General features: G+C 33.6%; 3 protein-coding genes across 3 annotated transcripts; 2 read left to right on the top strand and 1 right to left on the bottom strand.

The window, feature by feature from the left end:
* Positions 1–11,052: 11,052 nt before the first annotated feature.
* On the top strand, positions 11,053–13,298 carry TRIADDRAFT_58229 (uncharacterized protein; the record flags this gene model as incomplete). The annotated part of the gene is made up of 3 exons (XM_002114389.1): positions 11,053–11,460; positions 11,850–12,686; positions 12,921–13,298. 3 exons carry the CDS (start codon positions 11,053–11,055, stop codon positions 13,296–13,298), a joined length of 1,623 nt encoding a protein of 540 aa, XP_002114425.1.
* A 2,639-nt stretch (positions 13,299–15,937) lies between these two features.
* On the top strand, positions 15,938–17,651 carry TRIADDRAFT_58228 (uncharacterized protein; the record flags this gene model as incomplete). Its single annotated transcript, XM_002114388.1, has 5 exons — positions 15,938–15,943; positions 16,091–16,240; positions 17,057–17,105; positions 17,253–17,335; positions 17,535–17,651. 5 exons carry the CDS (start codon positions 15,938–15,940, stop codon positions 17,649–17,651), a joined length of 405 nt encoding a protein of 134 aa, XP_002114424.1.
* A 1,579-nt stretch (positions 17,652–19,230) lies between these two features.
* On the bottom strand, positions 19,231–20,874 carry TRIADDRAFT_58227 (uncharacterized protein; the record flags this gene model as incomplete). The annotated part of the gene is made up of 5 exons (XM_002114068.1): positions 19,231–19,538; positions 19,676–19,784; positions 19,985–20,191; positions 20,301–20,372; positions 20,692–20,874. The coding sequence occupies 5 exons, from the start codon at positions 20,872–20,874 to the stop codon at positions 19,231–19,233; spliced, it is 879 nt and encodes a 292-aa protein (XP_002114104.1).
* Positions 20,875–24,880: the final 4,006 nt, after the last annotated feature.

The following is a 24,880-nucleotide window of genomic DNA, read 5'->3' as shown; positions in this document are numbered from 1 at the left end:
ACGAATACAAGATGACAAGATAGCACTTAATGTCAATCTTCAGTAGATAGGCTTACCGTGATGGATGTGGTAAAATAGCAGGCAGCAGTAGTTAGTTGAAGGGAAGATGAAATAAATCCAACAGTAGTCAAGGCCGCAACCAGTAAGCCACAGCTGGATATGAAAATAGCATAGGGATACGCGTACATTATCGTCATAATAGTCATCTACTTTGATATTCAATTGTCAAACGCTTGGACTAAGTTTTAGTCTATCTCTTTGGCTACCAAGGTTAAAAAACAAGATACGAATCCGCCACCACTATGCTTGATCTAGGATTAGCCTATGTAATAGCGTGCATAAGCAATCTGTGCTTGATATTATTAATTTTCACTCTTGGATGCAACTAAACTCTAGAGATAGATTAATGTAGTGGTCGTATTGACTCGTAAACCGTTGAAGATAGGTTTCTATAGTCAAAGAAAAAAATCCAATTTCTACTTTATCCACTAAAATCGTGCAATCTTTGCTCGATCAATTAATAGGACTGGATTATATTTTGAATTGTTGTCAATGTTTTCAACTCTTACTTAGCTGAAGGCTTATATAGAAATCTCCTATGACAGATGTTCAAACTGCAGAGGAAATTACGACATCCAACTATTGTTCAATTCTGTTAATTCGTCAGCAATTAGAATAGTATAGTCAACTTTTCCTTTATTTTTCTCATGTCAGCATTAAAAGATAAACTTCTTATGCTGACTTATAGGCATGCTTATAGAATAGACTGATTGGTGAAGTAGGTCAAGGTCTGTGGGTATCATTTTGTAATTAACTTCAGGATTTTATGACTGTATAAATTGGAAGTAAGATGAGTCCTATTCAAAGCATTTTGTTTTTGTATACGAGCAGATTAATTAGAATAATTTATTTCATGCTAGATAGGATACAGAATTCAACAAGAACCAAAGTACAATGGATAGAAAAGAAAACCAAACAAAAATAGTATGATGTAAACAGCATCCTAGCGATACAAAATACATTCTACTGGATATCTTCTTTTGCACTTATTCTTGTTGATCTACAGATATCATTCAGAATTTTATTCGCTGTAATACTAAGTACTTTAGTGTTCGTGATAGAGAATGGAATAGCACTCAAGTTAAGCTTGATAAATCGCTTAATTCAGTTTATCAATTCGTCACTATTTAATTCTACTCGATATAGAATTCTCGAATAGAGAAGAAGAAAGTCAATAGGATAGGCTTCATGAATTAAACGACGCTGTGACTTGGTCGATCAGCTCATCGTCTTTTAATTTAACTTATTATATTGCTCTATGATAGAGTATAGCGATAGCAATTATTATTGTTAGTCCAATCATTTCCATTCTACATGTCGAAATTCTCAATGATATAGAATAGGATAGCAATCGTTTTAGGCTTGCTAAATGGAGTCACGCTTGGAGTCAATCTGTCAATGGATCGTCTTTTAATCCAATTAATCTCAGTCTAGTACGCTCTAATGCTCGATGATTAATACATCAACGAGTTAGCAATCATTTAAGGCCGCTAAATAGAAAATCAATAACTCTACAGTATAATTCACTCGCCAGTTTATCGCCATAACTAATATCCAACTGCAATCCTCGATTAGCTATAAATGCATCTTGGAATAAAATCATTTTTACTTTTTAATCGCTCATGTTAGCCAAACTGTTATCATTCTCATTGCAAACATTTATTAATTGGCATAATTTGATAGTCTTAGCTTAGAATAGGAGGAAGGATTAATTAAACGTGATCATCTAGCAATTTTCTAACTCTCTCCTCATCTTCTATTCATCATGTCTTTCATGGATAAAGAAATCATTTAGCATTAGTTAATAATGATGTTGTCTTTATCATAATAAAACAATCAATAATAGCGACAAAAACATACAGGATCAAAATTGGGCTTGTTCTCGTCAACAATACCTAGTTTAATTAATAAGTTACGATCAAAGCAAGTTATTGAGACCGATGGATAATAGTGCAAATGCTCCATTGACATTCAATAACATACTGGTATTTAAAATTGACTGCAAGATAGAATAGCCAAGAGGGTGTTAACGTTATTCAGTGACATGATGTAATTTCATAATTTTCAACTTTCACTACCTGTAGAGATGGCGATGGAGTCGCAATAAAATATAATAGTTCAAAAGGCAATTACTGATTGATGGTGTGTCGGAAAAAGTCAATAACACTCGTTCTACCTACCTTTAGTTTATCTTTTATCTTAGCCGGACAATGATTAATTTACAGGATATTCTCTACCATTGGATATGAGTCAATATCTTGATTCTTTATCCTATTCCACCTGCTGAATAAGCCCATCGGCGTAATATGACATCTGGATGATTTGAAATCAAGACTTGGTATAGTCACAATAACGAGTAATTTTTACTTTATTCTCTCTCTAAATTATCCCATGATGTAATTCTTTTCAAATACTTTTGTGTATCAATGCTGTGTCTGCTGTATATTAACCTTAGATTATTTTAGGTTAAGAGGTTGATTTGCATTATAGTAATGTTGGCTGAGACTGGATGATAAATATTTACCAAAGCAGGTACTGCAAACCATATCTCTAGTATATCGAAGACATGGGCCATCGGAAAATCAGCGACGCCTATCTAAAGTTTGAACCTTATAATTAGGCATTGGAATAAACGGAATAACTGTATGCTGGTTAAAGCGTAAACTTATGAAATAGAATGGAATTTAGAGTGCCACTGGTGGTGTAATATTGCCAAATAATGCGCATTGAAAAGGACTTGATTCTATGGAGAAGAAAGCCATAATACCTGTGTATAACTTTTGGGGGGCGACAATATTTGGCATACAGTATACGACGCAGTATCAGCATAACTATGATTGTAAACTTATAAGATAAAATAGAAACTCGTATAGTTAATGAAGAATCACTGTAAGTTAGCATAGTGTTTTGTCTCTTTCGCATTTTATTTACAAATTAGTTCATCTCTTATTTCTCTTTCATTATTCTATGAAATATGTACACCATGAAATATTTATTTGATGATCATCATATCTAATAAATAGAACTTGTACAAGCACAATATCAGAAACTGATACTTGTACTCAATTTCTAATCAAGTAGAAAGTAGAATTGTTAACTAGAGCTATTCATATACCTCTAAGAGCATGTACCTCGCCTCTTGTTTTTCTACTATTATACGAATACGTATATCACTGAATATGTATTTGATGATCATATCTAATAAATAGAGCTTGCATTAGGTACAGTGTCAGAAAACTGATACTTATATTCAATTTCTAATCAAATAGAAAGTAGAATTGTTAGCAAGGGCTGTTCATAATGCTACCAAGAGCATGTAGTTCGTCTCTTGTTTTTATTTCTATTATTATACAAATATGTATACCATTAAATATGTATTTGATGATCAAATCTAATAAATAGAGCTTATAATCAGTACAATATCAGAAAACGGATATTTGAACTTAATTCCTAATCTAATAAAAAGTGAAATTATTAACGAGAGCTATTCATAATATTATCAAGAGCTTATAGCTCATCTCCTCTTTTTTTTCCTTTATTATATAAATATGTATGCCTTTAAATATGTATTTGATGATCAAATCTAGTAAATACAACTTGTAATAGGTACAATGTCAGAAAACTGACTCTTGGACTCATTTTCTAATTAAATAGAAAGTAAAATTATTAACAAGGGCTTTTCATATTAATAATAAGAGCATATAGTTCGTCTCTTGTTTTTTCTTCCGTCGTACAAATACGTATACCATTAAATATGTATTCGATGATAATCATACCTAATAAATAGAACTTGCAGTAGGCACAATGTCTGAAAACTGATGCTTGAAATCAATTTCTAATCAAATAAAAAGTAGGATTGTTAGCAAGGGCTATTCATAATACTACTAAGAGCTTGTAGCTTATCTCTTGCTTTTTCTATTATTGTGTAAATACGGATATCGTTAAATATGTATTTGATGATCATATCTAATAAATAGAACTTTCATTAGATACAATGACAGAAAACAGATACTTGCACTTAATTCTTAATCAAATAGAAAGTAGAATTGTTAACTAGGGCTATTCTCAGTACTATCAAATGTCGTGATTCAGCTTGAATATTTTCTGAAGTATGCTGAATCGCGCTGAGTCTGCAATAAATAATCTTCAGTCTTTCTTAAGGTGGTCAAAATTAAAGATAAAAAATAACCCCTTTATTTATTTTTTCCTGCTCGTTATATACTCTATCATTAGTACGAGTACGTGCATCTTATCTAACATTTCGATCATATTCTTGAGATGCCCCTTTACAGTGTAACGTAGTTAACTAATAAACATATCTATGCCGTATCATATCAATCTATCAAATACCGGTACGACGATACGAGATAGCTGTCAAAAATTATGAATAGTTAAAGACATTAATACTTAAGAATAATATTATCTCGCAATACTAGCCTAGCAGTCACGATATCAATAGCCTTATAAAATTACCAGAAAAAAGTATTTTCAATAGGCCGATGAAGTTTAGATACGGTACATAATTAAATATATCCGCAATAGAATACTTGAATGAAAGATTGATGATTCAGTTTTTGGCCTAAAGAATAATTAAATCGTTTGTATCAAGTGTCAACTAATACTGTTTATAATTCGTATGGGCTAGCTTGTCCCTAGTTATATCATTAAATGCAATTGCAAATTATGGATTATTATTAATTTGTTATGAAAACCTACAATAAAGCATATAGACTATACTGGGTCGGAAAGGTATAGTTTTTCTATCCAGATACTTCCATATCTGTTATTGATAGAACCTAAAGCAGAAATTTTATGTTGTCTCGCCATAGAGATAAAGTGGCTAAGCAGATGTCAATCAGCTTCACATGGATCCTAGAAGCTACTGATACAAATTATACTTGAAAGTAAAAGTCTTTATTCTTTCAATATCTGTTACGTACTAATATACCCGTAAACCAACCGGTACCTTTCTTAATTCACGTGAGTGAGTCTATCTTTTGTTATATTATTTAATTATGATTACAAATTGCATACTATTACTATCCTCTCGGAACATACAGTAGACAGTGGGTAATAGGAGGTATACTTTTCCGACTCAGATACTTGCCTATCTCTGTTATTGATTAAGATAAACCCAGAAATTTTTATAATAATTCTATCATGAGGATGAACTTTCTATACAGCTGTATGTTCAGATCTTATGAATTTTAGTAGAACATAAGTTATACTTGAAAGTATAAAATTCTTTTTTATATTGCTTGTTCAATGTCATTCAAAAGTAACCAGAACATAAACTTATGCGGTCAAAAAATTTTTAATTTCAGCTTTTATCCAATACAACTAGTACCCAGCAAGCCGTAAAATGGTGATCTCGAGCAAAATTGTATTTTATTTTACAGTAGTGTAGATAATAATAGATGGGAATTATTCAGTAATAACAGCATTGATATGCAATACGAGTATATATTTTATTACAGATACAATATTGATTAATCTGTGTGCGTGGGCTATAAATTAGAAACTACGTCTGTTGTGCAATCATTATATGTATAATAACAATCATCGGTTTAACCTGCACAGCTTTTGAAATATTATTTCAATAGCATCTAGCTTGGACTTTTTTAATTTATATATACACACAACTCACTTCAACTTTTACAAATTTAATATTCTAAGTAGATTTTTACGTTACTAAGAAAATATTATAGGTTCAGATATTATAACATGCTTCACTAAGTTAGAGCAAATGTGAAAAACTATAAAAATTTATTAATATAAGAACGTCAATATAATACGGCTATTGTTAATAACTTCTTGAAGTTTGCATTAATGGTAATATTGATTATGGCATATTTAAAGGATCATATAAGAACGACATTGCTTAATACCGTATGAATTTTATGGTATGCAAGAATAATACAAAACAGGGTATAGATAAACAGTAACGTAGCTATCCATATGATGCTGAGATTTATCGTAAAAAGCTGTATTTATTTACTTCTACTTTATTATGAAAGCTAATGAAAACAACAACACCTTACGATCAAGACATACAACTCTAAAGAGGCTAATGAGAAAAGAAATAGAATGAAGCAATTTTTTGATAATGCATTAATTGCTAATATCAATTGACTATAGGTGAGAAACTGCAAATATAATAGGGTTGTATCACCATAGAAATCTGGAGAAAATCAAGAAATGAAAGTATTGACTCCATAAATCATCCTCCAAATCAGTACTATAACTATCAGTGTCAATAAAGCAAACGATAGAAAAACGTTATATAGTAATCATCATTAGAGCTGCAACGTTATGATAACTACAAAGAAAACGAACGAAATCACTACATGAAGTATATTAAGCTTTTAAAGTAAAGAAAAATTTTCTTCTATTTATCTATTATATACGTATATTACGTCCAGTCACTTATTCTTAGGGTATTGTAGACAGGATCAGAATATTACGAAAACTAAATGGCTGTTGGTTCATAGCTAGTACTTTAATAATGCTATATAATATTTATTCCTACCATAGATTAACTGATGTCAGGAATGAATAGAAAAATTATATCCAGATAATTGCAAAGGATTGAATAAAAAGTAAAAATAAATCAAGCATTCAACGCTGCTGAACAATTCGGTTAATATAGGAATAGATCATTGTTAATGGATGTATGTAATAAATGATTTAGTTGTAATGATCGATTTGACAGAAGGTCTTGTCATACAAGCCTAAATATGATAGATGCAAGACGAGTGATGATGTAATGATGAATCACAACATCTAGTTATGTACATAAAAAGCGGATATTTTATCATCAAGAAAGTCATTGAAATCAACTGATTTGTAATAAGTAGACTATACAAGTAATTTAACCATATTTACAGTTAACAGTATAATAGTCATATTAATAGGGAATAAAATAATTGGATGATGGTATCATTTAGGAATTTGTGATATAGAAATAAAAAGCGTTACTGTAATAGGTAAGCCTAGAGGGTGACTTAATATTAACTTTACTTATTGAGTGGTCATATCTATATTCAACACCTTACATCTAAACAGTATCAAATCATTACCTAATGTTGGTTGAAAGGCTTAGATATAATATAACTGCAAATTGCCAAATTCCTGATGTGGGCAGATTTGTGCAGAGGTGAAGGCAATTGTTTTTCATGGAATAAGTTCATCAAAGTAGTAAAGCTCTTCAATAGCAGAAATCTAGCTAGCTATCAGCATTTTTTACTTAATAATATTTAATTAATTGTTGAGTGTTTAGCTCATTCTACTTTGTACCTTCATTAAGGATTAAAGATATGTTTGAAATAAAAAAGTCTCATAAAAATATTTACCATCTGGATAAAAAATTGATAATATTGAAAATAATTCCGTCCAGTATTGAGACTATCATTGTGTAAATATCATTAATCCCGTAATCCTATAAGCATGAATTACATGTATCGTAGATTTAAATTTAACTTGTATTACTGTTATGCCGTTCACGAAATGCAATTATCCATTTCTATGTACCGTAGTGATAGTCCAGATGATGTCTATAATGCTATTGACATCTTGTCACTAATTCTGGTAAAAAGGGACTACGTTATTATTTAGTTGGTCATTAGTAGACCAAAATACTGCAGATTAATAGCTTCTACCTTAATTTTACAAATGCAGCCCAACAATTATACGAGTAAATTGTAAATGCATTATCGTATTTTGATTTCATATTTACCATCTTGCGTAACAAATAACAATAATATCTATGAAAGGCTTATAGCAACTACAATAGTATTATGCGATTTTATTTAGCTCACATAGATATTGTAATTACCTTTAATTAATTCCTATAAAATACAGTATTAATTTGCCATTGTTAATACCCATAAACGAAGCTTAAACGAACTAAACTGAACACTCAAATCGGTAGCATCTAAATTATCATTTACAATAGATAATGTTAATAATGACATAGGAAAAGCAATTAGATGAAGTGTTATCTTCGCTGTATTACTATCTGTGAAAATAGAAAGCTGATTTATTGTTAGAGATTGAAATATATTGTTAAAAATTTTAAATTAAAAACTCATCTCCTACGGCTTCTAGACGATATCAAATTTAATCCATTTAATAAATACAAACTAATCTTGATTTATAGTTCAAATTTATTATTTTTGCAAATAAGTTGGAAGCTGCTTGTTTTGATTAATAGATTATTTTCGGTAAGCAGAGTTAATAATTATGATGAAAATATTAAATCGTATTAATATGACTTGATTATAAGAATTTTTTTTCACTTTTGATTAATATTTTTAGACATTCAGTTATTAGGAGGACGTTATTAGTACCTGAATATAAAAGCTATAGAAGGGAAAAATTTAATTTCCTAGATGATTTCAACTATAATAAAATTATAGACAGGAATTACCTTATTCCAGTAATTAATTAAAAGCATAATAGGAATTTGAATAGAAGCTGAAATTCTACGGTATTGTTGCCGATTAACTTATTAGTAAACTACGATAAATACTGCCATTGGCAACAATGTTCCAAAATGTTTAAAAATATCATATACTTACTCATATTTTTGAATGTAAGCGTATAGAAAAGAAGTATTTAGTTTAGGATATGTTTCCAAAAAAATGTAGCAACACAGAAAAAAATAATGTTTGAACAATATTTATCGGCAGATGTTACCAAACTGCAACTACCTTAAACAATTTCGGTAAACAGTACGTACACGTTGAAGTATTTCTATTCCAATTTAATCTTTGGAATTTATCATCAACAACTCAGGAATCTCGTTATAAATTTGCAAATAGTTTTCTTGGATGGTTATGAAATATAGCAGTAAACAGTGCCGATATACCTCATACTGAAGCACTAGTACTGAATAAGTATAGATTGAAATATTAGCTGCAAGTCACTATCGCAGCTGCAATCTATTAAGCCATATAAATATTTACTTGTATAACCTGATGGTAGCAATCATTCATTAGAATTCGATTTATGCATTCCCATGAGCAGGATGAATCAACGAGCCAAGAAGCAGGCATAGTGATGAAAGTTAGTCGGTACCTATAGGATTTATAGCACGTAATTTAAGCATACGCGTATATATCGTTGGCATATCCTAGCCAATACAAGGTTTCGTATTCAAGCTAGGTTGGTACAAGATTTATCATGATTAATCCGCATACGTATGTTTATCAAAGGAATATCCTTGCCAATAGTAATATTTTACAATCAAGTTTGATAATTAAAATTGTCATTATTATTTTCCAAGTTTAACTACGAACAATTTGGTTTAATGCTCATCGAGATTAATTTGAGATTGTTCTGTAAAGATAGTAACACAGTTCAATTTTCCGAGCAACTTCAGTATGCATAGTACGATAGGATAGATCAGCTATCGAACTTGACTGATATGCAACCGATGATCGCATATCTCGTAAGATCATTCCGTTGTTTTGGTACAAGACATTGGTTAAAACAGTAGATTTAGCTGTCAAACCTACTTGATCTTGCGTTTCTAACGTTTTATGTATGCCATGACCCTGTTAGAACATCATCGTCAATAGTGAGATGGGTATTACTTCTGAGCAAAGATGGGAGGTCTCCACTAGCACATACTGTACTGTATAATATAAATAATTATTTGTTGTTGATATAGATCATTTATAAATAAATAGCAGTGAAGCCCCGTAGACATCACAGTAAGAAGTGATGAGAACGGCCGATTAAAAAAATCCAATCACAGCTAGAATTCAAATTTATGACTCTAGTGTTTAAAGCCCATAATTACTTTATTGCTTTGTATGAAAGATTCCGGCACTAATTTTGGTTTCAAATCTGAAAAGGAAAATCCCAGACAAGTGATATAAATCCTGCTGTACATCGGCCACTACATCATACCTACTTCAGTTGAGGATATCAATAGCTTGATGGTAAACCGAATGCAAAATAAGCATATCATTGCGCACTATACTATTACACGAATAGACTGATCTATTGATGACCAGCTTCGATCAAACCTACAGTATATAAGATATCGATGCGATAGTAATCCAAGTATGATGATATTGAATTGAATTATTTAGCAAATTGTGCAATGGTATAGCCAACCTACGAGTATTTCGATAGGATCAAAAAAATCCTACCAGAATCGTTCATTTCTAAAGTGTAAACGTGATTGTAGTGTAGTATGCTAGCTAAAGTCTGTAAATAAGCAATAGCAAACATGCTCGCTATTCCTACCCAGTCAGATTGCTCAACCATAGCTAGAACTAACTCTCCTATAATCAGTTGGTGGTATCGCTTATTTCTCTCCGTTGTTGCACTTGATTAGTTCCTGTTGGCTCTGTCAATCTCGTTATTTACTCCCAATTGTAAATCAATCTTGTTGTCTCTCTCGATGACAATCAAATATTGTCTACAAAATTCGATCATCCCCATCCATAGACGGAATAATATAACATAGTTTACGGTAAAAAAAAACTATCACATACAAACTATTATACAGCGCCCATTTCGGGCATAGGCGGGGAGTCTATCCCATATAAGTGCAACCAGCTGCATCGTCACCTAGGGGTGTGTCGTATCGCGAATCGACGTGATTCCGTTACCCCTATGGTATGCCCCAACACATCTCCAGTTATTATTATAATTAAGCGGAGAATGCTATAAATTTGCCTTTTCCTGGGTACAGGCTAATCTTGGCGATACTTTTTCCCATTGGATACGTGTAGAAGAAAGCTGTAGAGGAATTCAATCAATTGCCAATAAATATCTAATTGGCTCGTCGATTATTGATAAGTAGAACTGGAACCTATTGTAGACGTTGCTAGGTCCATGCTATAGGATTGTGATCGGCAGTGGGTTGAGATTTTTTTGTTGAAGCTTGGATTTTACTGTTGCTGTTGTGTAAAAGTGTACAAGTCGTCTAGCTGAGAGTTGATATCCTGCCATTAGGAAGGATTGTGATTTTCCATGATGCAAGTTCAAGTTGAATTAAAGTCCATAACGAATCTTGGATATGCTGTCAATCGATGTGGTACTCTGCGAGTGGATAATGTGTTAGCTTTTATCGATAGTCAAATTGAACAACATTTTGATCGATTTAATTGCCATAATGAAAGTAACGTCGATGATAGCGAGTTGTACAATCAACGATGGATTCTTTCAAGTACTGACATAACATTATCGCCATCATTTAATCGCTGCCAGTTTGGTAGTTCGTATGATGTATTGATTAAATTGGAAAGTGAAAAAATCGCATCAAGATACTTCACCTGTAGAATATGGCCGTCGAATAAACGCAAACAAGATGAGCAAATATGCTTCATCAAGATGATTAAGGTACCCATGTCGCCGGTTGAAAAATTTTTATTAACAAACGAGGTAGGTGGATGCTATTTTATGTCATTTACCTTTAATGCAACGCATTCACGTAGGTTAGCTTGGTGAAAAAAATTGTAAAGTGGATACTCATAGCTACTTTACTAAACCGTACCAACGTAATCCTATCACACAGTCTATCTGAAAAGTGATATTGATGCATCTATCATAATTTACCTGGATAGAATATGATTTTGCGTGGAGTAGGAGTAGTATTACTAAAAGTAGAGTTTTATGTTATGGGAGGATCTACCATCTTTTGCATGCAGTTCTACGATCTCAAACTGTCCACCTGTTAAACACTGACTCTTGGCTTTGTCATACTGTAGTAGGTGGAATTCTAGCGTCCTGTTGATGTTTGTAATAAAAATCATCTCTTTTTGCTCCTATAGACTGTCCATGGTCAGGAATACCGGCACATACATAATAAACAGCACAATTATTCTTACTCAATTACGATTCGCCCCAGTGATCTGGACGCTAATCAGTCAATAAGATTGAACAACTTACTGATTTTCTGCCAACACGCTGCTTGTCATGCCATGAATGATAAAAAACTGAAAGATATTAATGATCTGTATGATCTCCTTCGGATAGAACACGTACAACTTCATCTTATGAATGTTGCTTCTTATGGAGATATCAAGGTATATATCTGGCAGACTAGAGATAGAGAAGATAATAATACCCTCAATTTTTTACTGACTCAATCGTCGAACCACATATGTCGAGCATCCATCAAATTAAACTCAAAAGTGAATGCCGCTATTGTACCCTTTGGTTCTGTCCCGATAATATATTATGAAGATAACTGTCGCGTTGTACCAACCTCTCACTGTTCTTTATACAGGGATCGATTTGGCAATCCGCATTTAAATGCATTCATGAGAATGATTGGAGACATTAATACTTCCATGCTTCATTATGAAGATTTAGCATCGTTGACACAAGTATCAAAAGGTGCCAGGTATCTCACCGTTAGACAGAACCTTCATGTCCACAAACACTTTTTCGCTATACCTCCGAACGCAGTCTTACAACATGAAGTGAAAGTGGCAGCCTTCGGTAATACGTCTTTTACGTTCAATCAGAACGTATATCATCGGTCTCACTGTTTGCTCAATGTCTTTACCAAAATTGTCTGTATGTTTGATGGCAAGCTTAAAGTATTACCTCCTTGGCATAAAAAGAGATATAGAAATTTATTTAATAAAGTAGATCTACGCAAGGTAAGAAAATTTTCCAGGTAGTCGTCTCATGCATTTGTTATTTTGATTGACTAAAAGTAATATGACCAAAGCATTTATTGCCAATATAGTATTAATATACCGTAGGTATAACAACTTAACGCTACTCTACTGTATTTAATGTAATTTAATTTATTAAGGTAAATTAGTAGTAACGAATCGTTATGTAGCCGACTATTCTTGCAATCTATTTCATGATCAATTTTTCTTTTATAGATGAATATTCCAGCAGAAATCCCCAGTAAAGCTTGCAAGTATCGATTTGAATCAAGATTTGATGATATTGATGAGAATTTTCATACAAATCAGACGGTATACCTTTGCAATTCCCTTAACGCTGCAAGCCATGTAGTTAGAAATCAACTAAAAGCATATCATACCGATTTTGGTCATGACTTTAATCCGTCATGCTTAACTGATTTGCAATCAAATTATTACGCTGAATCGTTGGAGCATCAAATATTGGACGTTTTCACATGGCAGGACAGTGAAGATAATACTTTACAATTTCTAATAAAACATCACCAACAAGATGTATTTTATATGACAGCGACGATTCGGGATGACTGGATGAGTTTTCAACCAAAATTATAATCTTTAGTGTCTATTTATGGTGTCTATCTAAATTTATAATTTACCGTCGACTACAATTGATGATTTTAGATGCATTTCCAGTTAAAATGATGACATTCTATTATATCTGCAATACAATATTAGTAATGTTATCATTGTTGGTGAAATTGTGCGAATATGTTGTAAAATTAAGTTGTATAATTGATAAGAGGTCATTTTGGTATAGCATTCAAACATTTAATCCTATAAATACGATATTTAAGCAGTAAAATATTGATATCCTTATCATATTATTTAGCCAAAGAAATATAACTTATGGGTTACGGATTTACGAACTCAAGTTCAACAGGCAGTTGTGAACTATTCTACTTGGTTAGAGCTGTCATAAAGCATAGACTAGAAGTCCATGTTATAAAGTAATACTGATGTGCTAATTCAGTCGCTAGATATTTTATATACCGCACGCATTGTATGTTTTATAGCATAACAGGATTTTAACCATATTAGTGGCATGCGTTTTATACAAATACTTGCCAATAATTAGAATACGCGTATTAATGATATTATTGATAAAATTTGTAATATGTCATTTGCAATTATAAAATGCAATACTCTAACGCCAAGCCTTTCGCCTGCGACCTTATGTTGAATGTGTTGGTTTGCATTTATTCCCCTCTAGTACGTATCATAAAAAAATATAATAATGTAGAAGCTAGAACCCACTATACAAGCCTTGGTGTAACCATCTACCAAACACTTGTAGTATTTCAAAATTTATGGTCAAAATCCATCAATTCCCCTAATTGCTACCGCTTGCTGGTATAGATTGTATGGCATACGTATGCTATGTAATTGCAATTTATAAGGGCTATTTTGCACAACAAGTCACTTCAATACCTCATTCCATAGAGGTAAGAACAACCTCCATGACTAATAATATTAATTAACTAAGCTTGCATAAAATTGATAATTACTGTAATTTATAGGAACATTTGTTGCAACAGTAACAACAAGAAAACAATCAGATTTAGTTGTCGACCTTTTAAGATTACCAAAATTTAGTCTACAGGAATCGACAGTATCAAGTCGCAGCTGGATACTGACTGACAGCAGAAAGATCAATGCAATCCCAGTACTCTTTATGCCATACTGAAATAATTTCAATAAACAAGGAGAACTTTCTGAAAACACAGTGCAAAGTTCAAATAGATGTCATACAATATGTAAGGAATTTCTAGACTGCATAGCCAAATAAGTCAACATTTTGCTCATTTTTAACACATCGATGACTTTCAAGATTGCTGTGTGATAATATCGTGAATGACAGTAGATATTTGATCAACGGCCTACCGTAATGTAATGACATGAAAGAATGAGAACTCGTGAAGACATATCAATAATACATCCTGCTGTCTTGATATTGTAACCTGAGCAGACCTAGATAGTTGGGTCTAGTGTACAGTGCATAGGCCCTTTTGGCAATATAAATAAATAAAATATTGTACTCTATTCTTTTTATTGCAATACAATAATATACAGTACACGGATTAAAATATTGGGATAGTATCTCAGAGTGGTAGACAACAACCAATTACTTTCTGCAAAATAGCGAAAATTATGATTTAATAACAATCAATCATGACTTTAGTTCTTGTTATCAGATAGATTTCATAGAAGCATACATCAATAAAGCGTTAACATTAATCATGGGCTATTGGACTAGTAAAATACGTACAAAAATTGGGGGGGGGGCAATGTCAGATAGTACAGTAACCAAGATCACAGCCATTTGCATCAAGAGAGTTGAGAGGTCAAAGTATTTTTCTTTAATCGCTGTAGATGCGTAGTGTTTTGCACTATTGCACTCTAAATTTTCTTTTAAACGTGCCTGAGCTTACTGTAGTGCTGCATCATAGGCAGTTTATATCAGGACGTTTATTGAATTTTATGTTAAGTTTACGGATAATCGGGAATTTTTTCGAATTCCTTCATTGATTACAGCATCGCCATGAACGGAGCTTGATATCTATAGTAAAAAAATATTGCTACTCAAACAGTAATGCGCGTTAGTCTATTCCTACATTGCACACCATGGTAGTATTATACTCAACCTTAGTATCTTCTCAGTTCACCAACCAACATAAATCAAACTTACATCATTCGAATCGTATTCTAACGCTGTACAGCCTGATGAATAGAAAGAAAAGCGTACAGTATCTCATTTGTTAGAATTAAAGATGAATAATTATTTTCAAATTTACCTTTTTCTTTTACTTCTATAGTCTTCACAACAGACTTTTTACTGTAGTTCTATAGCTTGCATCCGTCCGTACGTCCAGTGCAATATCCGGTCAGTCTCTTTCGTCCTAGTAGCCCCTGATCCAGTACCAATATAGATACAGTACTAAATCTTGCTAATACAGTACAGTATTAATTTTCATACGGTAACAGTGAATCAGTCTGACTACAGTACAAGACAGTAGGACAAGGCTCGTCCACCAGGTATAAAACAGGCGCGAGATTTGAAATTGTTCAGATTGGCTCCATTTAGAAGTAGTAGATTGAAAATCTTTGATAGAGTTTGAATAATCTTGAAACGCCTTATCATCTTGTGGTTTTCTACGGCAAATAACAACAAAAATCTTGACATTAGGAATAGAATGGAGGTATGATCTTCATAAGCTATTGATAGTAATATTGAGTACCAAGGTAAAAGCTAAATAGGCATGCAGCACGCTTGCCCTGCTGCCAGCACATGCTTCGGTGCTCTTCCATTCGCTTTAAAATTTTCCATGTTCTTAAACTATCAATAGGTTCATAATAGAAGAAAGAGAGATGTCTTACAACCTTTGCCATTACTCAACTGTGATAATTATCAAATATCACGTAAAAGGAAAGCAAGCCACCCTCCTAAAAAGAACAAAATTTCTGGTGGTGCTCGTCGAGCAAAACATGATAAACAGGTAGGTAGAAATCTTGCCTAATAACAACGACCAAAGTATCCAATTGTTACTTATTCCAGTACGATCTGTGGTAGTTTATCAACAGGACGAAAATAGGATAAAAAGTCGATAAAAACTGTAGGAGTTGAATATTACTGTCGATCTGTTGACTACAAGTGATCGTGAAAATAGTCAAGAAAATTCTATAGTATGTACAGTAGGATACAAATGGTAGACACTTGTGATGATATTTGTCTGCCACCCTCGCAGGCGTGATTTATCGCGAACAGAAAATTATAATTGGTACTGTATCATTAAAGAAGGAACATGTATTGTAGAAACTATCACCTCAAACACTTACTCATCGTAACTTTTTGTTGATTCGTCAACTATGGCGAAGAGTGTCTGCTGTAGCTATCTAGCAAACAGTTGCCCGATACAAACAAATTGTAACGTTATTCCAAGCCTGTTTCCTGAATTCGCTAAATTTTAATTATCAACATGCTGTATCTCAAAAGAAATGAAATTTTGCGCCTAAATTACTTTTGAAGGAATAAACCTCCATCGTACAAACTTCTACCTACGCTTTATACTCCAAAAGTCTGTTGCAGTGTGTATTATAGTATAACGTTTGCCGATACTGTAGAATTTACTCATCAGGATTTATAGTTTGCATTGCGACCCCTGCTCCATCGTCTACTGCATATTTTTACAAGATATCGTATAAATTATAGTAGAAATAGTCGTAGTTTACTAATCCACTGCGCTAGCTAGGAAAGTACTGATCTGGTATTTCCTGTGCAGCTTTGAAATGATGCATTTTATCTCCTTCACTAGATGACAGTACCAGCTACTATCGAGAACGTTGAGAACATGCTATGCTCTGGTTGGTTCAATATCGTTATTCATTAATAAGACAAATTAAAGGATTGGTATACTGTAGGATGCGCTGTATGGCGCTAAGTTTTTCTTTAACCTCTATTAATCTACATACAAGTGTGTATATTTCCTTATTTATTAAATAATGAATTAGATAAAGTACCGGACTCATACTGGCAGACTGTTGCTCAGGAAACGAAGACAGCCCTATCCAAAACCTTAGAGGAAAATGAAGAGGTAAAAATTTTCTTTGTAGATATTCTATATAATACATATAAGCATACTATACGTATAAACGAGAAAGCTGTAATCGTAGTAGACTTTCTGACTTTGCAGTCTACCTTACTAAAATATTCAGAATTTTATTATTGTACTGCGTTAATCTATTGAGCCTTCATGGCAAAAAAATTCTTATTCCCTTTTAATCTTAATCTAGCTCCATAAGCTGACTGACCAGCTGAAGGAAGAAAATGTTTCCCTAAAGAGTTTAGTAGAATACTATTCTTTAATGTATCATACCTGTATAGCTACGACCTATCAAACTGCACCATAAATGATAATGTACGATTTGGGTCGGTACCACATATTTAATTATATCATATGTTACTGTAAACTGAGCTTATCATATATTTGTTTCTTCGAAATGAAACGGTACACTGAGCTATTGTTAAAATGAGTAATAATCAATAATAGTCAGTATATCAAGTAGTCTTAAAATTTCCTAATGGAAAAAATATACTGTATATACGTGCTTGGAAAATGTAATGAATAGTAAAATAATTAATTTACAGATGATAATCATAATTTAAAACCACTTGTAAATTCATTAGATGTATAAGGATGGCTACAGTATATACACTTTGTGAATCAATTTTGTATATCATGAATTTACAAATGAAATTTAATTTCGTGGACCCTTTTTCGATTCTCCTATATGAAGCGCTATATTTACACGTAAATATAGAAAGATGATAATAGGCTTGAACTTTGCTGATGCTAAAGAATTAGTTCTTGTTTTAGATTTTACTGCAGTACAATCAAATACGCAACAAAATAACATTGTGCTGTAGTATGATATGAAGAGAATCTCAACTGGCTGATGTTGCTTAGCGTCCAATATATTCATATATGAATATGTATATTGATAAATAGGACAAAAGCTAAAAGTTGTTTTACGAACTAGAGAGTTGTAAATGATAGCAGAAAGCCCGTGCAGAACTGCATGCAAGTTAAAATATTCGACAGGGTGTAACATTGGTCACGGTGTAGTAAAGACATTATTCGTTAATTAATAACTGTTTACCTCGGTCTTGTTTGCACTGTGATTTCATTTCATTTGTATTACCTGTAACAACTATGTTTTATGATATTGCAAACCACTATGATATCAGCACTGAGCCAATTCTATTCTACTGGTATCATTTATGATGCAATGATTACCTCGATTAAATAGCAATCACTGTAATATTTCGTATATCGCTAAATTTAGCACCACCTCAAGGGTGTCCTCTTATGCATCATTTAAGCAATTGCTAAGTTGGTGATGTTAAGAATTTTCAATAAAGGTTTCTACGCCATAAATAAAGCAAAATTAAACAGGGATTCTTTAAAGGTCAAGTGTTGACTGCCGTAATTCGAACGTGATGTCCGATTTTGACAATAATGCAAGCACTATACAACTAATGTCAACAATATATGCGGACAGGTGTACAAAGTTAATTTATATGAATCGGAGATACGTAATCATTCCATTAAATTTGGTGATCTAACGTCATTTGTTAAACAATCCATATCAATATACGTATCTGCAATAGCTTGATATTTTATCCTATTTATTAGAAATAAATATATTTTAGACATAAATAAGATTTAAATTGTTAGGTAAGCTTCGCTTGCACAAAATACTGAAATTAGAATGCTGTTCTAAATTAATTTGGAATGCAATGTCCTCAATAATCATCAATTGAAGTAACGGATTCCCGTCATTTAAGGTAGCAAGCAGTATTTTTCATAATAAAATGGCATAATCTTTGAACGTTTTCGTCTTAAGATGAAGAAATGTTTATTATATACTTGAAAATAATTTATTAAGTTACGGTATTGTCAAGAACAACTACTACGGCATCCCTTGATCACTGTTTCTCTTGAGATGAAAATATTTCATTATATGACGGTAGTCCAACTCCGTCCTCGTTCTTATTTACATTATCAGAGGGTGCATTCAATGCATGTGCCTGTTGCGTAATATTTGGTAGAACGGGTTTTTGTAAAGGTTCCCTTGATATATCCGATGATTGTGGATCGTGCCTTTCGATGGCATAATTTGTTCCGTAATGCTCCTCTTCAGAAGGTAATTCCGGTGCGGTAGCGTCAACGGTAGAATGAGTAATTCGGGGTAGTGTATTTCTGCTACGTGGAACATCGGGTCTAGTAGCATTTCCTTCATATCGATGATGATGATGAATAATATTAGTTTCACGGGTTATGGAAACTACGGCTTGTACTCTGCCATTATCTCTTCGATACGGTTGAATCGAAGTTTCTCAGCATCACTAACTGTATTATCGTTGTCGAAACCTTGTTGGGTTCCGTACTCGATTATCTGATTAAGATGAGGATTTTGCGTTAAAAGTTGTATATCTTCATCAGCAGTAGCTGGTGCAATCGCCCTCTGAGTGTTGTTTTTCTATAAAATAATTTTGACGATAAATTAATTATACATCTCCATACAGTATTTTAAAATGTAGATTACATGTTGCAGTCAATTTAGACTAAGATGCAAGACATTTGTCTTGGTACTAAAGCTTTACTGTAAATATTAGTTTTATTGATAATCCGTCTAAGTATTGGCTAGAAAGAAGATATTGTCTCAAAAGTAGTAGTTACCTGGGGATTCAATTTTGTATAAATTTTCGCTAATCCATATAGTCCAGCAAAATTTAACGCTACATTAATAGCAAATGAAGCGGATTGCGATATAAATAGTATTACGGAGAGTTGAGTATTTGAATTAGCCATAAGGAAAATGGTTAATAGGGCTGAGACACCAGCCATAGAAGCTGTTAAAGCCGGTAGAAAATAGGATATCCATGACTGTAAAAATTGTTGAAAATCAATATTAAGGCTCAATTCTGATATTCGATTGTTATCAGTTTAATTAATTTGTGTGTTTCTTGGATATATGATTTTAACGATGACCTACCATGTCATGTAGACTTTGTTGATCACGATGATTCTTAAGCTTCCAGATAAAATGGATGTTGAAAAAAATTGTCTAGAGAAATTAATTTGATAAAGCAATACACATATTTATAGGATATTGATGGATAGGAAATTATAAAGTTGGTTGATAATAGTTATAGTTTCGTTCCAAGATTTTAGTAAACAAAAATCAATTTTATCTTATTCTTTCATCTGTCGAATCAAGTTGAATGGCGACGCCGGGGTAAATTGATACTATCAGTATTAAATTACGTCACCTCCATTTAATATTAATGTTTGGTTATACAGTGCTAGCTTTCACATTAACAAATTGATTCTTAGAATTATTCATCATAATGAGATTAAATCTTTTCTTAACGACTTTTACTTACCAAGCCGCCCGTAGTAATAAATATGACTAGATAACGAACGTCATAATTGATTTGGTAATATGTTGGTAGAGCAAGGCCAATGTGAATAAAGCCAACAATTAATTCGAAAGTCCAGCACAAAAAAATTCTGCGTACAACTGGCCTTACAGCTGTTAAAGCTTGCTGTCTCGTTGTAGGGGCCATTGAGATCGCCATCGGTAGACTGCAACTTGAAGTATTTTTATAACAGCATGCAATTACTGCTTTGGAAGATCACTTTATGTGACGAAATATGAGATACATGAAGACGACATTACACTTTCCTAGTAGGGGGAAAATTGAGAATACGCGTATTTCTGTAGGCAATTATTTCATCAGCGCTACGTTAATATCATTCACTACGATTTGTCTTTCTTAAACATAATGATTAATTGACAACTTTATTTAGTCAATCATATAGAACTTACAAGCCACACGATGATAAAATTAATACTATTTCTAAATACTGTATTTTTGATTCAACGATGAGTAATACTACAGTAATAGCCGAGAGGCAACATCTGGGACAAATAAAAGATGCAGTTTCGCTTCCTTATTGTATTTACTCTCGCTCATACGGATTTCATTACTTTAATAAGATACACTATCACAATACTATACATTACAAAGCCATGACTATTGGCTAATAACACTGGTACAATTCTTTCCATGATCATAAGAATAAGTTTCTATAGTAACAAGTTAAATAGACTTGGTTTGTTCCGCAGACGGGTGTAGTATCGGCTTAGCTAAACTTCGGTGTGGTAGAGTATTAGATGGTTAGTAATGGTGATAATTATAATGTAGCTTAATTATAATTGTACAAATTACTTTTTGATAATTTGGGCTAGATGTAAGATCCTTTGTAGGCAATCCTTTGCATGACTTTGGCAGTTGTTGAAGTGTTTTAACTCTAGTCATTGATAGAGTTGTAGGTAAATCATGAATTTCTCATTCTTCATGTATTTATCAACTATCAGTACTACAACAGAGCTTGGAGTACTGTAGAGTGAGTGTGGAAATTGTATGACAAGTGCTAGCTATGCCGATCATTGCAAGACCTGATGTTGCTATTAAATTCGTATTGTCCTATGTGTACTGTGTAGTGAAAGTTTCGATAGCTACTCCACTCAATAACATGCTTTGCGGATAGCATCTCGTATATAAGTATATATACGAATATAGGTCACTGTTATTCAGGGATTTGGGCAGGAATGGAATAATAACCGAAGAAAGTAGAGTTGGACGATCTAAATTGCCAGCAATTTTGTCTATTTTGAACGGCAGTGTATTGGTAAGGTAACTATATCGTCATCCAATACACTGGTATCGCAATCATACAGAAGGCTAATTACTCTTGTTCACGATAGTGACTGTGCCAGTCCTACTTTTTTCATCTCGTATAAAACAGGACCTCCACTCGCTTTCACAATATTTGATCTACTTGTTTGCTATGGCTGCTATTCCTTTGCATGCTATGAGAAATTTGGTCTCATCAATAACTGGGACGGTACTATCGGTTGATCATCAGCGAGACTCCATCTCGATCATAATGACAATATGGGCATTCTTATTGTGGTCGCTTTTCAATGGCGCACTAGCATACGAAGATATCTCTCCACGACACAATGGTCTGTCGATACGTGTATGATTGCCAACGCAATTTTTCAGCAGACTAGAAAAAGAAATAATTATAATCAATATTTTACTTTGATCAATGATAAACAAATAGACTGGGTGAAAGAATGCCTAGCCATTAGCAAGTGATGATTGTAACCAGGGATTAGAAGGAAAGAAAGAAATACTTATGTGAACTTGACTGTTTTTATACATGCGTATCTCTAAAAAAAGATAAACAATTCTATAGACAGCAATATCCAATCGCCATTTCCCCTTTATTTTCATTCTATACGCGTATATACCAGTATATGTAGATATATTATTACACTGCATCATTCCTTTTTGTAGATGATTATTTTTGCTTTTATTTTGGGTCTGTCTCTTATTCTTGTTGTTTCTCCTCACCTGTACAATGTACTGTACAGCACTCACAGAGATTACTCAATTAAAATTTCTCCTCTGCCCTCCACTAAATATTGTCTTAATATCTTAATTAAGGCATTTTTGCCCCCTTGCTCTTATAATAATCCAAAAATTGAATTTTTGGATTCCAAGACGGCAACATTTTCACTTTGATGAGTTGATCCCAGTAGACTCTGGTCAACCAAGGTAGTTGACCAGTTCCACCAGTCCATTTATTTTGTACACATTTACAGTCAGTTAATTTGAATTTCAGCCATTCCACTCTACTCTACGCCTATAGAAATGAAAGTAAAAGCTTGAAGACGATGCTCGTATTTTAGGAGTCTATCGTATCGTGAACGCATTTGCAGACATCAAGTCCAGTTGAATTTAGCCAGTAAAATAGTCTACCCTAACGACCATTTTCGGTCGCTGTCTTCAGCCCAATTTGTACTGTGCCATTCTCAAAAGAAAAAACTTTGGACATGGATGAGATCATAACGAACCCTGTCGCTGGGACTAGTTTGGACCCAGTGAAGTATAGTACACCTGTACAGTGTACAGTCTACAGTCTAAGGTCTTTATTGTGCAGTATTGTACTGTACAGTACTGTACATTGTACTGTACAATAGCTAATTTATTTTCATTTCCAGACTCATCACATTTTGTATTTCTTTTCCATCCATTCTTACAGTTTGTAATTACCCAACCAGTACTGTGCCGTACATCAGGTCCTGTTGAATTTAGCCAGCAAAATGGTCTACTGTACTTAGCCTAGAGACCATTTCAGTTCGCTCTCTTCAGCCCGACTGGTACAGTACTGTGGCATTCCCAAAAGCAAAAAGTTGGACAAGGATGACGTCATAACCAACACTGTTAACGACCATTTCCGGTCGCTCTTTTCAGCCCGACTTGGACATTTTCGGTCGCTGTCTTCAGCCCAATTTGTACTGTGCCATTCTCAAAAGAAAAAACTTTGGACATGGATGAGATCATAACGAACCCTGTCGCTGGGACTAGTTGGGACCCAGTGAGTAGAGTACACCTGTACAGTGTACAGTCTACAGTCTAAGGTCTTTATTGTGCAGTATTGTACTGTACAGTACTGTACATTGTACTGTACAATAGCTAATTTATTTTCATTTCCAGACTCATCACATTTTGTATTTCTTTTCCATCCACTCTTTTACAGTTTGTAATTACCCAACCAGTACTGTGCCGTACATCAGGTCCTGTTGAATTTAGCCAGCAAAATGGTCTACCTTAAAGACCATTTCCGTTCGCTCTCTTCAGCCCGACTGGTACAGTACTGTGGCATTCCCAAAAGCAAAAAGTTGGACAAGGATGACGTCATAACCAACACTGTCATTGGGACCAGTCGGGTCGCAGTCAGTACACCTGTCTACTGGTGGATGTTTATCATTATGCGTCTATTGTACCGTACACATCAGGTCCAATGCAATTTAGCCAGCAAAATAATCTACCCTAACGACCATTTCCGGTCGCTCTTTTCAGCCCGACTTGGACATATAGTGTACTGTGCCACTGCGAAAGAAAAAAGTTGGAGATGGATGACATCATTACGAACAATGCTGTTGGACTAGTTGGGTCCCAGTCAGTACATCTGTCCAGTGTCCACTACTGTAGTGGATGTTAACCATGATGGGTCTATTGTACAGTGTTGTATTACCAGTGCAGTCATGTACTGTGCAGTAGCTAATTTATTTTCATTTCCATCAGCACTTTCAGTCTGTAAATTACCCAACCAGTACCGTGCCGAGCCGTGCCGTACCGGACCGTACTGTCCAATGTACGGTAACAGTCCGGTACGGCCATGGATAACTACAGTACAGTATGCTGTTTAATTTAGCAGTCCGTAGTACTGTATAGCGGCTCCGTTCCTACTCTACGAGTGCAGTACTGTACGTTCCTAACTCTTTTGATAGTACTACTGTACAGTGTACAGTTAACAGCGAGTTGGTACCGGTACTGCACAAGCTCTCTTCTATTTGCATTGCAGTATTTATTTACAGTATTTATTTTATTTTATTGATTGCTTTACTTTCGAGCTTGTTGCTATAAAGGTTTCGGCAACTCCTTGCCATCATTGATCGAGAAGAAAGTGAATGGTCCATGTACAAGATCGCGA

Source organism: Trichoplax adhaerens, genomic scaffold (genome assembly GCF_000150275.1).
Source record: "Trichoplax adhaerens TRIADscaffold_7 genomic scaffold, whole genome shotgun sequence".
Lineage (NCBI taxonomy): Eukaryota > Metazoa > Placozoa > Uniplacotomia > Trichoplacea > Trichoplacidae > Trichoplax > Trichoplax adhaerens.
This window is presented reverse-complemented; position numbering and strand designations above follow the sequence as displayed.